General features: G+C 39.8%; 1 protein-coding gene and 1 long non-coding RNA gene across 2 annotated transcripts in view; one reads left to right on the plus strand and one right to left on the minus strand.

Annotated features, from left to right (window-relative positions):
* LOC124135655 (midnolin-like) overlaps window positions 1-21366 on the minus strand; it is a 47386-nt gene extending 26020 nt beyond the window's left edge. Inside the window, exon 1 of the mRNA XM_046501099.2 lies at window positions 21004-21366. Coding sequence (XP_046357055.1) covers window positions 21004-21215 — 212 coding nt within the window. The 5' untranslated portion in view covers window positions 21216-21366. The remainder of the gene's footprint in view (window positions 1-21003) is intronic.
* On the plus strand, window positions 937-6751 carry LOC124135656. Its single transcript, XR_006861249.2, has 3 exons — window positions 937-1129; window positions 2304-2424; window positions 6081-6751. It is a non-coding gene; the product is annotated as an uncharacterized LOC124135656 (long non-coding RNA).
* Window positions 21367-22193: the final 827 nt, after the last annotated feature.

Here is a 22193-nt window from a genome sequence, read left to right on the forward strand (position 1 = left end):
ACCGCCAGCCTAGCTCTCATACAAATGTACATTTCATGGAGTTTTCTCTGGCTAGGGATACAGGCTTATATTGATAAATAAGAAATGTGTGGAATGTGAGGGCTGCAGGTTGTTAATGAGGTACAAGGGCTGTAGATGAGTTACCATCTTAATCAAACTTAACTCAACGTGCACTAAAATAGGATAATAACATGTCAGCCTGTGTGATGTGCACTCAACGTCAGTGTAGATTTCATGGTCAATCTTAATTCATCCTGTATCAAGTGCAATAAAGTCGCACATAAAATGTTGCCTTCACACGAAAGTGAAATTGGCATTGACGGGTTGATTAAAGAATCAAGAAGAAGACCACTTTAGCCTCTGAGTGAGGGAACAACATTACAGCTGGACTTTGAAGGGTTTCCATGATACAAAAAGTTCACCAACTCTGTAATTAAGACGACTTATTTTGAGGACATTTCTTCATGGGGTTAGTGCCACATTTAGTTGATCCATGTTACATGTATTCTTTCTTCAGTCCATGTAGATTTTGTGGGTCCAGGGTCCGGATCCACTAAGCGTTTGCCGCACTCTGACAGTTGTAACTCAATGCTAAATCATATAGAGTTAGATAGTCATAGTACATGTACTACAAACACCCACTCTTGGATTTTTTAATCCAAATGATATATTGCAAAATCATATCAAACATTTTCAATTCCGGTATGTCAGAGACTAGCAACAAGAGCAATAACATGACAATAAGTTGTCCTGTGTTAACAAGTTGTTGTGAAAATCCCTACATCTTTGTGAAAAACTACATCTTTCCCTGCAAACCACAAGATGACCCAAATTTCAGGAAGGCACGCACTCATAGCTGATAGTCAGCTGGTTTGGGTAACAGGCAGCAGTCCTTATACACCCACGCACAGCCTGTCCTGGACTGCTTGAGTTATCAGCTGTATGTACGCGAGGTGTATCTGGGTCCTGGCAAGCTACTACTGGGCTACCTCCCACCAGAAGTCAAGGTCCAACAAACTCCAACCAACCTACCCACAAGCTGCTGCAACATCTGCTTCTAAAACTACAACCCTCACCCAACTTCCCTGTGATTCTTAATTTGAAAACATTTGCGTTTTCCTGTTTGCTGGTGAGTGAGTGAGTTCATACTTGTGAGAGAGTGAGTTCATACTTGTGAGAGAGTGAGTTCATACTTGTGAGAGAGTGAATTCATACTTGTGAGTTCTTACTTGTGAGTGAGTTCATACTGCTGAGTGAGTGAGTTGATACTGGTGAGTGAGTTCATACATGAGAGTGAGTTCATACTTGTGAGCGAGTGAGTTCATACTGGTGAGTGAGTGAGTTCATACTTTGAGTAAGTTCATACTGGTGAGTGAGTGAGTTCATACTGGTGAGTGAGTGAGTGAGTTCATACTGGTGAGTGAGTGAGTTCATACTGGTGAGTGAGTGAGTTCATACTTTGAGTATTAGTTCATACTGGTGAGTGAGTGAGTTCATACTGGTGAGTGAGTTCATAATGGTGAGTTCATACTTTGAGTTAGTTCATACTGGTGAGTGAGTGAGTTCATACTGGTGAGCGAGTTCATACTGTGAGTGAGTTCTTACTGGTGAGTGAGTGAGTTAGTGAGTGCTATATATGGTGGATTGTAATAATGTTGAATGTAGGATTTGAACAACAATCTTTAGATTGAGATTATTTCATTATGTTTGGTAAAAACCTACATGTAACAAATGAACAAATAGCTTTAAATATGTTAAAATAAATATGACTAAATAAGTCTCCAGGCATGCTCAAAATAGTCTTACTCATAAACACATGACTCTTTTCTTTCCCAACACTGGACAGATCTGGGAAACTATTGAACCATGCTTCCAATCCCTATATCCCCAGTCTATTTATTCACTCATTTTTGTGGTGCAGTCCTGTTTGGATCAGAATACTGGATAATTCAAGACACAAACAATATTTTAATTCCCTGTAGTCCTGCTGTTATGGATCTTGTCATATAAACCTGTACGTGTTGCAGCCACAGGGTGCACGTTTACTCCTGGCAGTTAGGTATGCAAGCACTCTGGGACTCTATGAATAGGCCTATTGTTTAACAAAATCAATAGACCGTCTATCATGGTTTTAGGAGCACTGCAGAGAAATGCAAATCGGACGCCGGTTAAAATGTTGCATTAAGATCATATTTGCTTAATATTTCCTGAAAAAAAGACACAGAGAGATGACTCAAGGAGGATGTTAACTTCTTTATTCTGATTGAAAGTTTCAGTGAAATAAAATAATTTTACTCTTCCAGCATATGACTGAAGGCTACAGATTGATTCACTGCAGTTTCACGTCTGCCCTGATAGTGAGATCACAAGCAGACGCAGGACACCATAAATGGGCTTTACAACTGACTGAAGGGAAGTTGCATGGTAGGGACTAATATACAAAAGCATTGTTTTAGTGGAACATATAAATGCAACACAAACAATAGAGAACACCCCATCTAACCACCCAAACCATACCCCCATCAACTTCCTACCACATCACTCCACCTTCCCCTCCTAAAATCGACTTCCCCTATCACTACCCTTCAAACCCTTCACCTCTACTAACGACCCTCTCACCCTTTCAGATGTTCTCTCCCAGCAAACCCTCAGATGTAGCTCCACACATCAAAGCCTCCCCCTCCCCTATCACTTCCTCGTCCCACTCACATCAGGTTCATCTGGTGTATAGTATACAGTATACTCCAACTGGTGTATACATGTGCTATAAACACCACATCTTGTATTGATCAGCTGTTGGGTAGATGAGTCGTTCCTGATCGACCTACACAGAGTGACATCATTTGTTAAAGTCACCAGACCTTATCCACGGAGTACAGCACCACAGCTAAAAAAACCTGTCGCTGGATCCATATCAGTTGACTCACTGGTTATGTACACTGTCCTCTTTGTAGGACGACTAACCATGTGCTTGTGTCCTCTAAACAAACTCTGAAAACAAATCATTGAACTGAACGCACTGCAGGCAGGCCTAGTCATCAATACAGAAGCTCTCCCAGATTGGACTTGTGTTCATGACTTCATGAATACACACACACTTCATGTATTGAAGCAAGGTTGAGCTAGATGAAAGACAATTAAAGACTACACACATTAACTTTCATGGGAATACCTAAAATATCCACTGATCAACTTTCATGGGAATAGGTGAAAATATCCACACATCAACTTTCATATGAATACCTAAAAATATCAACTGATCCACTTTCATGGGAACACATCAACTTTCATATGAATACCTAAAAATATCAACTGATCAACTTTCATGGGAATACCTAAAAATATCCACTGATCAACTTCTATGGGAATAGCTGAAAATATCCACACATGAACTTTCATGGGAATAGCCAAAATATCCACACATATACTTTCATGGGAATAACCTTATCTAAAACTGGTTGATAGTAAAACGTTTAACAGGCGCCATATCTCAGTTGACATCATGTGTGACTGGACAAACTGCTACTTTCAAGAACGGCTTAATCAGGACAGTCAACAGATTTACGGCGCCAAAGGTACCTGACTAGACTGTGTATCACCTGTTTGCTCAGAAACAGTTGATGCCGGACTTGTTCTACTTCTGCAGCCATTATAATCAATATCTATTATAAATTACTGTAAAGTGTCTATCAAAAGATTCTATCACGCTAGGAATTTTATTCTATTTTATAAGAGAAAAAGAGTTGTTGCTGTAAGATTTGCTTTGAGAAATGGAGTTGTCTTGTTTCTAGTCTTGTTCAGCTTTTCCCACCAAGGACAAAGGCAAAGCTCTGCCTCCTTTGTCCCTCACAAATTTCATTATCTTCAATCCTGAAACGTAAATATTTAAAAGATCGTGAAGATCCGGGTTAGAATTGGTCTTCAGCAACCCATGTTTGTCGTATACGGCAACTATGTTCGTCAAAAGGCGACTAACAGGATCAGGTGGTCAGGTTCGCTGACTAGGTTGACGCATGTTATCGTATCCCAACTGCATAGATTGGTGCTCATCATGTCAATCAGCGCTGTCACATAGCTGGAATATTGCTAAGTGCAGCGATAAACAAAAAAAAAGAGAAACAAACAAATATTCAAAATAATTAGACATGATGACTGCAACTCCTTGTGTCATCATTCCCCTCCAACACAAACAGCAATGAACACCCTCCGTACCCAAAATGACAAAGGTTTCATATCCTTTGCCACAAACCAAAATGATTAGAAGTTGTGGCAAGTACCAATCTCATCATCACTACACCCCTACTCCTTTTTCTTCTCCATTCACCAAACCCTCACCCTTACCCCCCAGGCTAAACAACAACCAGATCAATACTGTGTCAGTCCCCACCCCCCAGGGCCCACCCCCATCCCCAAAACAAGGCCCTACAGGAAGGAGCTGCAAGCGTTTCTCTTCTGTCATAAACATACATCAAACTTGGATCAATTTGCCAGGCTTGTCCAATACAGTGGTCAGCAAGCAACGGCTTCAGTGGTCACTAGTCGGTAGCGGTTCACCTGGCTTGCCCCGAAAGGTCACATTCCTCCAGATTTACGTCAATGGCTGTCTACAGAATCAATACCTGTCAGTGAGGACAATACCAACACACACTTAATCCTTCAACCTCAAAAACAGGCTGAGTAAAACCCTGTATGGCCACGCTGGCCAGACAATAAGCTGTAACAAGCTTAGGTCAAGCTCGAAAACAAATTGTCTGGTTGTGGTCAGCTTTGCAGACCAAGATGATGTTTTGCACTGATTGTATAATACGTCCTCCTGGGAGGAGATTCCAGAAACGTGTCCAACGTTACCCTTGTACTGACTTAAAAATACGCTGGCCACTCCCAGGTCAATCTTAAAAACAAACCGTGATCTTTCTCCATCAATGTATCAAACTCCTTGAGGTCGGGCACTGTTTTAAATTTCCACCTTCGTGGTATGCGCTTCAATAATTTAATTCAAATACCTGTGATTAGCCTGAGATAAAATTGGCAAACTCAAATACAAATCAAGTGGGGTTCATGTGGCTAGAACTTTGAGTATTTACCACTGTGGATGTTTTAAATTGATTTAATATGCCATACTTGTGGAAATGTTCAAACTGCCCTGGAGAAAGCCTGCAGGGATGGCTTAACAGAACATTGGCATCAGAGTTAACTGCAGTTTCATGTCACCTCGTCCTTTACTCATTATTGACTTACACACAGAACACAGCAACAACCATAATGAACTAAATCATTTCAACAATTACAAAATGCTGTTGTTCTCTTTCATGAGCAAAGCATCTCTGAAATCCGAATAAACAGATCTGGACGAAAATATTAAATAATGCATCAGCGTTGTAAAAGAGTTATCAAACATTCATAACTTATGACAGCACTATTACCAAACTACACACGCTGCAGTGCCATTACAGCAATCTGACACCCCTCCATTCTTTCCTTATTGGACTGTACCAAATCATTATCATGATGTGAATGAAGGCAAGCCTTGGACAAAGGAACAGAGGCAGGGGTCACAGGACACAGTGCAATCAATACTCTCATCCAGTGCAAGCTGTCTCTGACTGACACAACAGACAATGAACAATGAAAGTGACTATTTTTAAGGCATAAGCTCTTCAATATAACACTGAAATGGTGCATTTTCAAAAACTGATTATTTATGAATGAGTTTGTCGTAGTACTATCAGTGTCACAAGACTGTGGATGCACTGTTATATTTAATGAGCAAATACAGAAAACATTCATACATATGGCATAGCAAAAAATCATATGCATGTTATTTAACACAAATATAGAATGTGTTTCAGTTTATAATCAAAATTTATTGTGTATGCACAATGTAAATCCATTTAATTTCTAAATGATGGTGAATTTCAAAACAAAATTACATATAATATACATTGATTCAGAGAAAGAATTTTCTATTCAGTTTTTCAGAGTTATTGAATATATACCTGTTATTTGTTAATGATAAGTTTTGAAAGCGCGAATTAAAAAGCAAAACGTGTCATTCATAAAAGTATGTTTGTCTTTTTCAGAATCATCGATTATTGTATTCAAGGGATACACACATCATCATTGGTATGAGGCATGGTGTTTTTGAGTGTCAACATTCACACAGAACTCTAATAAAGATTTGAGTCAAGCGGTACCACACACTAGTGTTTCTGAGTGTACCCTTTTCATTTTGTTGTCTTCTCTTCTGAATAAAAAACAATTGCTGATGTTGCAATACAGGAACAAATTGACACACCATCATTAAATCTATTCTCAACGATTCAAACCTTTCTGCATCTCATATGTACGAGAGCACACAAATTCTAAGGAAAATGTAAACTTGAGCTGATCTTATGTCAAACCAATTTGCAAATCATCGATGAGAATTCTGAATTATCGGTAAGTTTCTTGCAGGAAATGTCAAACAGCAAATGATTATTCAAAACAGTCACTTCTTGCGAAATCTGCACTATGTCTCTTGTTTAATCATGGACTTGTCACATAAGGATCTTGATGACCCATCACTACTGTGCACTCTATGGCGCTAGTCCAGTAAGCTTATTTCAGCGGCCAATCGACAGCAGATCTCACTCGCCTCAGGTGGATCCCAGTTAGCTGGGACGAATCCCGACAACGAATCCCGACTACGCTAGGTGATCTTGTAATTCATTCTGGGTCAGTACTGACGTAAGCAAGGCCTGAAAAGTGTTATGAATTTCACAATAAATTAGCCTGGAATCTCTGGGTCTCCCATCACTGTGGGTCAGGCGGTAATCAAAAATTCAATGAGGCTGTCTGTTTCTTAGGTCACCACCCTTCATTGCATCAATTTTCTTTCCTGTTCACCTTCTCACTCTCCAAACCCATCTCCCATCAACTTTTTCTTGTGTAATTTTGCCACTCGCATCTTCCAAACATGTCCTGCTCCTATGGACTTTATGCAACATCTTTCTCAGGAATTACAACAAGTTTACTTGTGTAATTATAATGGTTTGGTTTTCTCATACAGAATGCAACAGCCTCATATAATCTGTTATTGATTAACTACAATCTTGTGGCTTTAATTTTCAGTTTTTGAACAGGTATAAAATTGTTATGAATTCTTCAAACAGATTCTTAAGTCGGTATTGATATCTTCCGGAGATTTATGATCCAAAGTCTAGTCAACCATTTGATCAAGTCTACATGACACAGGTGTGACAAAAAGTCCAGTCAATCAATTGAGAAGGCACAGGTGGCCCAATTGTCAAAGGCGTCTAAAACCTATGATTGAGGGTTTGCATCCCGGTCTCCACCCAATTACATTTCTAGGTTTGTCAGCACCATACCCGTGCACATGGGTTTTACCAAAGTGATAAACGTCTGAGGCCTGCATCATTTTGGGCTTTCCTCCCACATCAAGCTGACACGCCGTGATATAACTGGAATACTGTTCAAAGCGTTGTTAAACCCAACTCACTCACTCAATCAATAAAGCAAGTCTACATTTTACAGGTGTGACACAAAGTCCTGTCAACCAGTACGGCAAGTTACATTATACAGGTATGAGACAAAGTATCTTGGGCTTTTTTATAGTTAAGGACAAGAGTATACTTAGTATCCTCAAATATGTTTACCATCATCCAAACAAAGAATATCCACAGTGGTAAGAACCTTTGTTAGTGAGATGCATGAAATACAGAAAATATCCAACAAAATCTTATCTCTATCCTGATAACTTATTTCCTTTTCATATCTAATTGATAACACACAGAATCTATCCAACTAAATTTCTTATCTCTATCCTGATTACTTATTTCCTTTTCATATCTAATTGATAACATACACACCTCTGACCTCTTTTTGGTCCCAACCTACGTCATACTTGTGGAAATACTCAAACACTACGTAACAAAGATAAGTATGTGTCGGTGTATGAATCACTTTTCGGGATGTAAATATAATACATAAGGAACAAAAAATATAATATATCAGGAAAGACACAAGGGTAGCTCTCTCTTATCACATAGAGGTATTCAAGTGGGGCAGGATATTGTCAACTTTTGCAAACACCTGTATCACTATTTGGTAGTGGTTCATAGCCACTTAGGATATAGTCGGAATCGTACACTGGATCGTCTGGTCCATGACTATTTACAGACTGCCGTCATATAGCTGGGATATTGGGTGGAGCTTTAAACAACAAACAAACAAATAAACGAACACACAATGGATGGGCAAGATAAAGCTTTAAATAATAATAAGATCTGAAAAATGGACTCAAGAAAGTTTTTCTTGGAAAAATATAACTCCAAGGTGTCACCAACATTCTTAGTGACTGAATTACCTTAAAACCAATTTAATGATTTGCATGTGCAGGTATGATTTGGTAAAAAGAATAAAAATACATTCTGATATTCTTCAATATTGTGTTTGACGTCAAAAAGACATATTCTTCTGTCACACAACCATTTGCTTCAGAATCTCTCGTAGTAACACTTAGGTATCATGTTTCCTCATGAATAATAAAACAGACTATAAGAGGGACGTCCATCAATGAAGCGCTGCTGAAGACTCTGACGTCATAGAACTAGTCTCAGTGGACTTGTAGAACTCTCAGTCACTCGCTCTTCCATCGCTGACTCCATTAATAAGAGGTAAACACTCTGATCATAAAACAATGTATGTCTTCAGGGTGTATTTCAGCGTATGACGATTCGGCATGTTTTAGTCGGGTTTTTAAAGTGCAACCGAGAAACACTGTCTCATTAGCCATGGCGTCAATAACAAGCACGGCCTTTACGTCGCTCGGACTGAATTGACCAATCACCATGCATTGATTATGACATTAGAAATTGCAGAAATATCTGTCTGTCTTTTGTTACAACTGTAATGATATGAGTTTTGTAATATTACAATTGGCAATTTTATCTTTAACTTAACTCATATCCATCTTATATAAGACATGTCAATTTTTATTATCACATAAAATATCTCACAGTTGATAAGTTAAAAGCTCTATCGATTGTAATGTATCATGAAATCATTTTAATGTAGCTTACCTATGTTGTATATGAAACCATATTTGGTCATACTCATGCCAACAGCCTCAAGGCCTGACAGCTATCAAAAATGGTATGTTATACATACTCTATCACCAAGGTAATGCGTGACATGCCCCAAACATGCATAAGTAAAGCATTATAGACCACAGCATACCATTAAACCAGCCGGTGAATCTGTTGTTGCTTGTCAAGCAATTTAGTAAGGTAAAATTAATCAATTACGTACAGAATAATATTGAAGAAATGACTTCATTTTATGACATAAAAGTGACTCAGAGACACTAACAGTACAATATGACTGTAGATCAATAGGGGTGTTAAGTTCTAAATCATGATATGCATACAATAGCTGGATCCCAAGCAAGTTATTGACAATTGCAAAGCATGCGTCATACACCTACTTTATACAACTAAAATCTGATAACTTGTTTAACACATGAACCGACACAGAGTCTAATTTCGTCATGCACAACTATTGGCTTTTTAACATTTCAAATTAAAAAAAACAGATGGTGAAACTTTGTCATTCAGTATCAATTATCCAAAATACAAAAAGGTTTGTTAACATGGTATTTTTTAACATTTATTATTCCATAAATGATTCACATCAGTAGGATTGTATTCTGTAGACGTTCCGGGTCATAGTAGTCTTCAGCATCTTGTTGTAAGAGGCAACTAATGGAATCGGGTGGTCATGCTCGCTGACTTGGAAGATATTGTCATTGCATCGATACAGATCGATGCTCATGGTGTCAATCGCTGGATTGTCTGGTCCAGACTCGATTATTTATAAACCACCTTTATATAGTTAAAATATTGCTGAGTGCAGCATTAAACAAACAATCTTTCCACGAATATACACTATGGTTTTTTTCAAATCCATTTTCATATTGTCTTCTATACTGGATGCCAATAAAAAACAAACAGGTGAAACCTACACACATATACAATTATATGTATAAGAACCTGACTTAATAATAGACAAAAATTGCATACTTTTGCATATTTGAAACAACCTCAAGGGTAGAGCTTTAAGCTTCAACAAGCTTCCATATACACATAAATTCCGCCATACGCGCTATCTCACTAGTCTAGCTACGTTATGCCACAGGCCATCTATTAAAATAACATACGCTTTGCCTGCTGGAATACAAGCCCGCTATTTATCTAAAAACAACTGTGGTTTCACAATCTTGGCAGGCAATGTCAAACCACAATCCTCACTTGAAGGAAAAAAGGCTAGGGGTACATCAAGATAATATTGGCCTGGGAGTTTGTGTGTATTTAAACTGCATTGTACAGTATAGCGGACTGTGTTAGTTAATAAACGTGATAGGCGCCCATGTTTGCATTGTATTTACTGGATTGAGATTTTAACATGCATGACACATCACAAAGATAACATTTTATAAATACAGAATATATTAAACGATATAAGGGCTGTAAATTGTTTACTAAGTAATGCTTGAATATAATTTTATGACGTTGTTAGTAACATTCCAGCCATATCATGGGAGGGGACACCAGTAGTGAGTGTCACAAAGTGCACTCAGCTGGGGATTCCAACTCAGTTCTTTGGCAGGCTGAGTGAACACCCAATGTTACATTGATTGTCAGGAAATTATTATTAGTCAATTCTGTTTTACTTCTTAAAATGGAAAATTTACTAGTTTTATACTATAACTGAATAATAAAATATAACACATCACATATGTTCATGTTCAAGGTTTTAATACTGATTTGATAAATATGACTATATCAGTAACAATATAAAAGAACAAAGAAATAATTTCCTACTGAGACAACGGCAAGTCACTTAAAATCCTTCATGTCAGTCTTTCTTATGGCCATTAAAAAATATTTCTATTTCAAATATCCCACATCAATGAAGCATACACACTTATCCATGAAAAGGGATGCGTAAAAAATGACAATGTATTAGAGCATTGAATTCAATGTGGGCCCAGTTTTATTTGTTGGTATTCTTGGATGAAAGAATACACAAAGTGTTCCTCCCACATCACTCTTGTTTTCAATCAAAATAAATTCCCTTTTGAGAAAAATGTCCCCGATAAACACTTAATTTTAGGCAACCCCACATATGTAATAGAGGCAGTGTGTTGTGAATATAATGTTCCTTTAATTTATCAAATCAATCAACATTCTCAGTGTGTGTTTGCGTCCCATGTACCAGTCTCCACAACTGTCCAGGTGTAGATAATGTTAATGGCGTACCTGTCCATACCTGTAATTAGCAGGGTGTGTCAGGTAGGAACAGGTGAAGACTATCGCCATTACCAACCATCCTGCCCCACCTGTTGTACTAGATCACATAGATAAACATATGGCAGCATGTGTAACACCATAGCTTGCTTGAACAAACAATCTATTGTTTCTTTCATTTCATTGTTCATAATAACACGTCTCAACACCCATGTACGTTTACAGGCTAATATTAAAACAACTAGGGCTCGATTTAGTTTTATAAAACACGCAACAGGGCAACCTGTTTTTGAAAAAGGCAACTTAATATTTATGTCTACATAAATATATGTAAAAAAACTCAAATCTTTGTCAACTAACCCTTTCGTGTCCACTCAATTTGTGAAAGCTCTCAGTACCCCTAAGCTTTAGGTACCATACTAAACACTCCCTGTTATATGTAATTCATGCCACAGTCATCGGAGATCAGAGATGGTACTTATTTAGACGAGTTTGTGCATCTATGATACATTTAAGGGACCAGGGTGCAACCTGGTTTTGTCTGGTGCAACCAGTTTTTCACGTCCACATGCACCTGAGCAAGTTAAATCAAGGTCCTTAAATCGAGCCCTGGCAAGAAATCCTATTACTGCATGTTCATTTCTGCAATACATTTTAAATTTCTTTTCCAAGTGTCCTGTTTTATAACAAATGACAAATGCATCATAATCTAGGGCATAAAATTTTCACAACTTTGTTCTGGATCCTAAACCCTACTTTTTTTAAAATACCATTTTATTTACTACTGCATGAAGAATGGCATTTCCGTTGGGCTCTTGAGCCTCTCCTTGTTCTCAGCTAATCAGTTCATTCATAGTTAGACACAATCTTCCAGTTCAGAAATAAACTTTTGAAATGAATTATCACTACTCCCACTCATGGACCTTGTACCACCTACAAAAGTCTTGCTTCTCTTGAACAAGCTGAAAGAAGGTCATTATGAAACACATCATCGTAGCTTTTCAAAGTCTCTCACATTGATCTTGAAATAAATGCCATCATCCCACTACTCCCAGAATATATTTCCAATACCACCTTCTCTACCATGAATAAATATCCTTATCCTCTTATCTTGCGGAACTATATATAATTTTGACCTACATATTCATGATTGCAAAAATTCTAAATCAGAACTGCTCGTAGTCATTACGTCTTCGCCTTACCATGGAGTGCTTTAACAATTTTGGATCAATGCAAAACGCTCAAACCAGGAAGATTTTTTTCCATCTCCTGTCTCCATCCCATTTGTGCCAAATCAATGCTCTATAAATGGTCCAAATCCGCATGACTGCCATTGTGTAAATAGTGAGGATGGGTTTTCTATTTAGAAACTTGGCTTGAATACTAGCAGAACAAGGAATCTATTCCAAGTGAGTATTGATGAACCATCCTGGCTCTGTAACCATTTAGGTTATAACAAGAGCCTCATACCAATTGATTAATTCTTTATTTTAATCTATAGCAAAAAGGGGTGATGAAAGAATATCACGCGATGCATTTGATAGCCATGAGAACATTATTGCTCAACTTTTGAATTCAATGAAGGTCAAGGTCCTTCTCAAAGAAAGATTTGTGTCACAATTTTCCCTAGGGCACGCCTGAAATCTATGATCGTGGGTTCGAATCCTGGTACGCCCCAATTATGTTTCTGCCCCATACCTAATACTTGTGGATTACACCAAAGTGAGTGACGTCTGGGGCCTGCATTACTTCACGCTCTACTATGGCCATGATATAACTGGAATACTGATAGCTGTGTTAACCAAGTGACTCACTAATTGTTAAATCAGGAATGTAATTACTTACGGACGTATACCATTTTCACTGATTCTGATGATCAATGCTTTGGTACTTTACCAAAATCGATAGAAACTAAAAGATTCCATTTGTACCGTTTTCCTCAGTAATGGGAAATATTGAACCTATTGATAATATCTACCTAACCACTTTCATTAATCATGATTTCTTTTACCAAACGATCCTGGAATAATGGCCCTGCAGTCTTATCTAAGTTAAAATCAATTGGGGCCTTTCTATACAACTGGGTCAACCTGTATTCTAACACTTGTAAACCTTTTTACGAGCCCAATTCACCCCTATTCCATCAATATACTCTTGATTTGAGGGAGTTACCTCCCTTTTTGCGCATTCGGGACAGTCCTGACCTCATTTATCTATCAGTGACATTTCAGTAATGAATTCTTTCGGAGGATTTTACCATTCTCCAATAATCATGCGGGGCATTTTATCAACTTTTTCTCCCTAAAAGTCAATTACAGTCACGTCTGGTATTTTGGACGATCGAATCTGGTCGCAGCATTTACGTTTCTTCCAAACTAAAGGCCGACTTACGTGATTCACGATTCGTTTTTATTGATTGAAGGACACTTTTGGTATTGTTTCAGAGTAGTGACCTTTGATCAATTTTTTTGTCATCAATGTATCTTCCTTGGATTTCTTGTTCGTGGAATCAAACTGAATGAATCCTGTCGCGTTCCGTGAGCAAGAGATTCAGAATACATCCTTTACAAAAAAAAACACTTTAGGGACTTTTTTTTATAATATAAGAAATAGTCAAGTTCAATAAATACGACTTTTACGTAAAACCGTGTCACTGAGAATTAAATACCTCTATCTCAAACACACCAGACTTCCAGTGGCAAATTACGAATTCGCCCCCAAGCAAAAAATAATGTCGGCCATGTCTAGAACAACTACATATTTACAGGTCTTAACCGCGTTCTGGTAAACCTAAAGAATACTTTACTTCGCAACTTGAGTTGACGGTCTTTACCTGTTCGCGCCCATCTACATAGTCACAACGTTTGCGAATGTATACAGCAACTCTTTTTATTCGCCGAAAAGAAACCTAAAATACGGGGAATGTTAACCCTTGAACACCCCACCCTAAACAAATCACCCCGCCCTTGTGATGGGACGCGTCTGTCTGTATTCTCGCGAGCTAAAAAATAAACCTCGTACCTTCAAATGCAAAGACAGGATACAAGTCTAGTAAACCCAAGACAGACGTTCCACCGCATATGTCTGTGTACACGTACAGGCGAAATATAACTTTCACATGCACTCGGCAAGTTACTAAGGAGGCAGGAATGCCAAAAGGTTGTCTTGTCGTCTGCTCACACGGAGAAAAACCAGATTTGATACCGCAAACCGCACCTCGTAAAATATGCAAGTCTGCATCAGAAGCCAGTTTTTATTGGAACGAAGGCTGCAACCGATTTATCTACATCATCCTCAAAACAGGCCTCTGACGTATAGGCCGACCAAGGCTGTCATTTATACCATTATTGTTTGAAGGCCATTGCTATGGATTAGACCATGTACGTACGTGTGTTCCTATGTTACTGGTTCATCTTCCCACGATGCCCCTACACGTCGCATCTGCGTTACATATGTAGACACTCATGCACTTATTTTAATATTCTCCAGCAACCGTAACTCAGTATGGCAAAAAATAACACACTTTTCATTAGCACACGTGATCATAATACAACCGAACGCTAGGGGTCAGCAAACGCAGTTTGTTGACTTCACAAGAAGGATGTTTTCTTATAACAATTCACCATGTGGATAAATGCTTAAGGCGTGTATATTTTTCTCTTTGGTCTCAACGCGTGTGTGACATATTAAAATATCTGGAAAATACGCGTGGAGTAGATATAACTCCCGTCAAAGTTTACGAATAATTTGATTATAACTAAAACCTGCATACACAAACAAGAGATAGTTCAAGTACTAAAGGTCTTATATCGGTCGTGGACGCTTATTGCAACAAGTTATAACACACTATCCCCTCTGGAGGCAGGTGTCAAATTCCCCAGACGACATCTTGCGTTTCTCACAGGTTCGAAGGAACCGTTGACCGCGGCTGGCTAAGGAAATATTAAAACACTCCGTCTGTGGCGTGACGTGGCGAGGCGTTCTTTACCTGCACCGGAACAGACCTGCTGTTTCATGCCAGGCTTAGCGAGTGTTTGACACAGGTAAATGGCCGGTGGAGAGAAGCCTTGCGGTTTTCAGACGCCTTGTATTTCACTGACATTTTACACGGCCCACAAACTCCAAGACACAATAGACGACGCTCCGACTTGGTGGAATTCTACCCAAAGGCTTTGTCAAGGGTGATCCTCTTGAGAAGACTAAATAGCGATTGTATGCTTTTAGTTGTGATAGTTTGCTTTATGGATATCGACATATCGAAATCAAATACTAATGAACGTAATAAGTGAAGTGTCAAACGGACAAGGTGACACACCTTAATTCTTTATATAACTATTGAACATGTTTGATAACCATTTTTCTGTGAATTCCAGGAGTTGTTAATGGCACAGAATAGGACCGATAAACTATCAGGGACGTCTTCCGGTAATAACGCTTTGTCCTCTGCCCTCAAGATAACAGCGGTTTAGAGAAAGCCTGGCCAGGTGCTTCGTTCAGCACCTCCCAAACAACGTGTTAAACATACGCACTGACAACTATGACTCGTGGATATATAAGGACATTGTAATTTGCCATTTACGCATTCCAAAGAAATTAACACTATCCGACGGAGATCGTCTTCACTTAGGATGACATATGACATGTTTTGGTCATGCATCTTGGATAAGTATAATACTCTTACCCGAGGAAATAACATCACATAAAACAAATTCTAAGAGCTATATTTCACCGCAACAATCATAAAATGTAAAGAAACGCGCATAGAGAAATGCAACAAAGTAGGCCTAGATAGCCCACATGAAATCGAGAACATTTCTGGCCGCGAAAAAATGGCAAGCGTGGGCTGATTTGTGAGTGTATTTTGGGAACCGACCCACCACCGACACCGTCCACCTGTGCAGTGCCAAGGCGCTACGAGAGGACATAGCACTTTGGCACGGAGCGCCCCGAACATGCCCCGAACAGTTGAACACGTTGCAAGACAACACAAAACCAAAGTAAAGATGTCCTGTACTCCTAAAGTAGCGGACCCCACCAGTCTCGGAAGAACTGTTTAAACACGACCGTCCCCGCCGTTGCCACGTACCTAACGGCGAGGCAGGGTCATCGTGATCTCCCGAAGCCATCATCTGGCTAATGATTCTCTAAGTTCATTAGTTCTGAGAAGTCTATTAAAGACTGACCGATGTTACCGCTTCAAAGCTTGTCACCGCTGTAATTACAAAAGATGGGAGTCTAGCGCGTCACGTCGCCTTAATAAGACTGAAGAATGGGACGGAAAGCTTGACGGGAAAACGTGCACCAAAAACGCTGAATGAATCAGCACTTTGGTTGTGTGACTACTGACTAAACATACCAGGGCCAAATATAGACCCAGCTACATTTTCTTGAGATTGCATTGACTATCTGTTTCTTGCTAATTCACGTGGGCTTGATCGCTCCGGGGGTTGCGGATGAGGTATGTACCCCCCAGGCGTTCACGATTACTTAACTACATTTTGTCAGGACACGTGAAATACATATTGATCAGTAATATACTCACATACCGTTAAACTGGCATGCTTCGAATGGCGGTAATGCTATGCAGTGGGAACCCCGTGGCTTGGTTACAACATGAACTTTCTCACACAACTGTACAAAATAATGGTTGGGAAGGTTATTACGAAAACATGTGAGCAATGTTACGTGTTACTTAAATTACTTTGAGGAAACGTACTTCAAGAACGAAAACCTCTCAATATATACCAACAAGATGAGACTTGGATGTCATTGCTTTGGTTTGAGAGCCATGGAAGAGATTTGAAGGAGAGGTTTGAAGGAGCTTTATTGCATTCAAACCGATAACACATTTGAGACCAAACACAATTTTGACTCGGAAATATTTCTATTAAACATTTATAAACAGCATGAGTGAGTTGGGTTTAACGCCGCTTTGAACTGCATTTCACTTATGTCGTGTAAGGAAAGCCGAAAGTGATGCACATCTTAGACGTTCATACCACTTGGGTGAAAATAATGAACAATGGTATGGTGATGACAAACCAAGGATCATAATCAGCGAATCTGGAATTCGAACCCACGCGAATAACTATTAACCTGACAAGATAAAGGGACGCAACTCCACACAGCGGTTGGCCGTTTGTGCCGTACCGCTAGGAGCAGACCGATAAACTAAAAAAGATGGCTTTAACATAGAGTTCATAGCAACTACATGCCTGAACCGGCCAGAGTCACTTATCTAAACGTCCACCTACCTGTCGTATATTCAGTGCAGTCGAGATTAAAGTACCTACCGATAACTGACACATACGACTTAATCCATGTTAGAGTCTGTCGACACCTAGGGGATATGGGTAACGTTTTACAACTCATATCCCAAGAGTAGGCGTAGTTTAAGTCCTATAGACAAAGTTCAATTACTCAACTACAATATGTTTATGTGTTTATTCTATAATACGGGTGTTTCGTCTCTCTTATTGCACATCACTACAGTATCAATCGCCTCACGTGGATTTATATGATAAAGATCTGGCGATACCACTTTGCCGACTTCCATATCTAAGGGAACCCAGGACACGATCAATATTATTAGTGGCATTGGAAGCTGTACGTTGTATGAATGAAGACTTGGTACATATGGAGTTCAATTTCTTTATTCCTTCAATGCGATGGTTCGCTGCAGATGCTAGTGCCTTATCAAGCAAGTGATATTTGTACTTAAAGTTGAGGGGCGGTCGGGTAGCCTAGTGGTTAAAGCGTTCGATCGTCACTCCGAAGACCCGGGTTCGATTCCCGACATGAGTACAATGTGTGAAGCCCATTTCTGGTGTCTCCCGCCGTGATATTGAAGGAATATTGCTAAAAGCGGCGTAAAACCATACTCACCCACTCACTCAATGAAAGCTGCGTTGAAATAATATAGAACCTGAAACACATGATGCGTGATCTATGCCTTTCGTAAGAGGTGACTAAATGGATCGGGTGGTCAGGTTTGCTGACGTGGTTGACAGCATGTCACGTATCCCAATTGCGTGTACCGATGCTCATGATGTCAACCACTGGATTGTCTGGTCCAGACTATTATTAACAGACCGTCGTCATATAGCTGAGTGCAGCGCGAAGCAAGAAACAAAAAAAATAAATGAAAATTGTACAATTCAAAATGATCAGATCTAACAAAACTCCATTGGCGTTTGCCTTTCCACGCCATTGACTGATGCGCGTACCTGCTTATACAGGGAAACGCCCACCGGAACATAAGAAAAGTTCACAGCTCTTCAATAAAATCCTATCACCCTAAAGACATGCTGAGCTTATGACCTACAGACCCCAAACGTAATAAATTCTACTGCTATATAAGTAATGCGATAGACAAACCACAGCTATGAATGCCGTACCTATAACTGAATGCTTTCGACACGATTTGACCTACAAACCTGACCTACATACGAAGGGACATTCACTGGCGTCTAGAGTGCGCAGATCTCCGCTGTCAGCGTCACTCCCCTCCCTCCTACCTGTTGATACACCCTCAAGACGCGATACAAACAACCGAACACCGAAACAGTGAAAAATATTCACCCAAGGTGTGTGACACACATTAACGCTCCATGACACACAATGGACTTGAAAGGTTGAGTCATATAGTATAGGTAAAACATGTAACATGCTCTAGACATGCCCTGTGAAAAGACAGGCTCGTATTTCGATGGGTGGTCTTTTAGCACGTTTAGCCATGTGGATAAATGTTAGCTACTTCCGTTTAGACCGAGTTCGATTCTGTCAGTGAGTACACTAGGCTGTTTGCAAATATGGTTGAACAGACCCCCTTCGTTACATACACCCATTTATTCTCATAAGGTGAGTGAGGGATTAACGATGGATAAGTGTGTACTCAATTCTCAGCTCCCTGGGGAGTATACAACCAAACCGTCGTGTGAAGCGCTGGAAGCTTAACAGTCACCATTTTCATCTCGTCCTACCGGGTACCCAATCACTGCTGGGTATTCCCAAGATGCTTCATACAAGCATTGGAACTGACTTCATTGCTATTAATAAATCATTAACTCTTCACTCCTGAAGAGTTCCGTGTAAACTACCGGCTATTAACAACTATTGAAACATGTCCCTTTCCCCCAGGAAATCCAGACGCGTAGATATACGATGTAATTAATACGGTAATTGTATAAATGTCAATAAGTTCTTAAGAAGTGATGACAGCGAGCTCGCGGCTTCAACGTACCCACGCAATCCTGTATGCGACTTCACAAAGACTGTGAACTGTCTACTCCAGCGTTTGTCGTCAATTACGACAGAGCATAGTCGAGGCCCTGTGGTTTTCACAAAGACGTCATCACCCCTTAATACAGGGAAGTGGGTCTGAACGCTCTAATTCAACTTCTTACTGCGCAGTTGACCATCTCACAGCCCTACCCACACAACCAACACACCCGTTTCGGCCCCTGTATTGTGTGAGGTCTGTCGCCACTGCCGCGCCACACGTAGATACGGTACGATTTCCAGGAAACAATGTCTATTACGTAATATGTCACCGGTGCAAACACTTTGAACTAAAGTTTATTTCATCTAATGTAATTGTACTGTATAATACCGAGGTTGAAAACCCTTGCAGCGGATTAAAGTCCATGGTCGTCCAAAAGTCACGTCTTGGCATTAAACTGAAAAGAAATCTGCGAAACGTCTCACAAAGTGAGAACCCATTCTACAGCTAATGGTATGACGTCAAACTGAGCATAATCTGTTATTTTTGTCAATATTTGCGAAATCGATCAATTATTGTTCCACTTGCATAAATTACTCGATATCTAGTGGGCAACACGTGCACTGACACTAGCTAAATATCAGCTCGTGTTGTGACATCACCCAACCATCCTTAATTAATCATTAGTGTGATTAACACCACACAACTTCTGGGATACGTCAAACAGTACACTTTGATGAAGACTCCCTACACGACGCCTACAACGCATGGAGCTGGCAGTGCAATGACCCGTATCGCTTGAGGTCTGCGCTTTGTCATTGTGGGTGATCTCAACGTTCATTAACCGGCTGCTCAAGTTCCATCCCTTCCCCAGGGGAAAAGCAGATCTTGGCACAAGGGGGTGGGGACGGCAGATGCGCTCTGGCTTTCTTCCCCCGAAGTGCTAAAGATTCCTTACAGACGAAAACTGGGTGGAGATGCTATTCCCTTTGCCTAATTTGCAACATTGGGACCGATTGCCAAATTGAACCTTTTGCAAACATAACGGATATATTCGGGGGTAAATGTGTATTTGTTCCATAAGCTTAGCGCATGTTAGTTCCTTGAGCGCGTCGCCGTTTCGACTGGCGCTTTGTTAGCTCGACGCAGCGCCGTTAGATAATGAATGAAGTTCTACTAGTGACTGTGTCATTGATCTATATCCCTGTTACTACTGTTCAACGCATCGTAGTAAAATAATGCAAGGCTCCGCGCAGGAAGCGAACAGAGAAATCGCTTGCAAACTTCTAGCGTTAGAACAAACAGAATGGGGAGACTTTCCCTCAATTTACACACGCACGCCCAAGGGTTACTGGTGTAACGAACTGGGCTGTCCCACGTTGTTTGCAAGGGAGGTCAACAGTGCAAACGAAGAATGGACACCGAAAAACACAATGGTGCCAGTGTTGAGATTTTGCAAACATGCATGTAACTTACTTGTTTTTGAATAGCAGATTAATCCTCTCCGGTGGAATCCGTATCTTGCGAGCTATGGCCACTTTTAGTCCATGCACAGTTTCTACTGTAGGTACAACCACTCGCACGGAACCCCCGGTCGTGGGGCAGATATACAACTTTAGTTGACCAGGTCGTGCGTTGACGTTGTTTGGTTTAGCCATTCGGTTCACTGTTATTTCCTCTTCAGCCATAACGCCAATTATAAGTCCCAGAAATATGCAGATAGTAAAAGAAAATGAGAAAAGTCTCTTTTGTTGTTTTGTTTTCAACAATACATTCAGGATATAAACACACCCGCCCCCTTCTATCTGTGACGAGCGTCTGACGCCTGAATGTTCATAGCGAAGAAAGATCTTTATATAGTCGGGCGATCGACCAATCAGAATCGGGCGAATCCATTGTGGTTGCGTGGGAATCGTTGATATGAACAGCTTATGGTGCAGCATACGCAGCAACGTTGTAACTTACTTCTCTGTTAAAAGTGATATAGTGTCATGTATTTAGGACATTGTCTTGAAGGGAAACTGTCTGACGAATGTTTTAGATTAATACAAAGTTTGTAATCCTTTTTGTAATCACCCGACAATGCTCCTCGGTGCGCGACGCTAGTTTCCTTCCGTTATGGGTTGTAATGTTTACATTCGCAACTCATGTAATAATTTCCGAGAATAACTGCCTCAACTCTTACATCCATTCGATTTCATGTGCTACATTTGGAACTTGATAAATAACACATGTCAACAAATAAAACTGCAATATCATATTTGGCAAATATTTCACATATTCGAGAGGAACGCATGGCCAGTAAACCTCTTTCATTCGTTCATGCTGTCTTAGCAAGTTTTGTGAAAAGGGTTTTCTTGAAAATAAACATTTGTATTAAATAAGTCCTGCTAAAGTAAAAACTTTGAATTAATAATTATACGATTATACGGATAAATCGACATGTTTTCAATAGACGCTTCGGCTTCAAGTTAACGATTAATCGCCAATAGTTTAATAGGAGAGTGAGTATTGCTTTGCGCAACTCTTATTAATATGTCATCAATATTACGTCGCGATGGAAGTGTGAGTGTGAGTGTGAGTGTGAATGTGTGTGTGAATGTGTGTGTGTGTGTGTGTGTGTGTGTGTGTGTGTGTGTGTGTGTGTGTGTGTGTGTGTGTGTGTG

Source organism: Haliotis rufescens, unplaced genomic scaffold (assembly GCF_023055435.1).
Source record: "Haliotis rufescens isolate VD_foot unplaced genomic scaffold, xgHalRufe1.0.p SCAF_2, whole genome shotgun sequence".
In the NCBI taxonomy this organism is placed as follows: domain Eukaryota; kingdom Metazoa; phylum Mollusca; class Gastropoda; order Lepetellida; family Haliotidae; genus Haliotis; species Haliotis rufescens.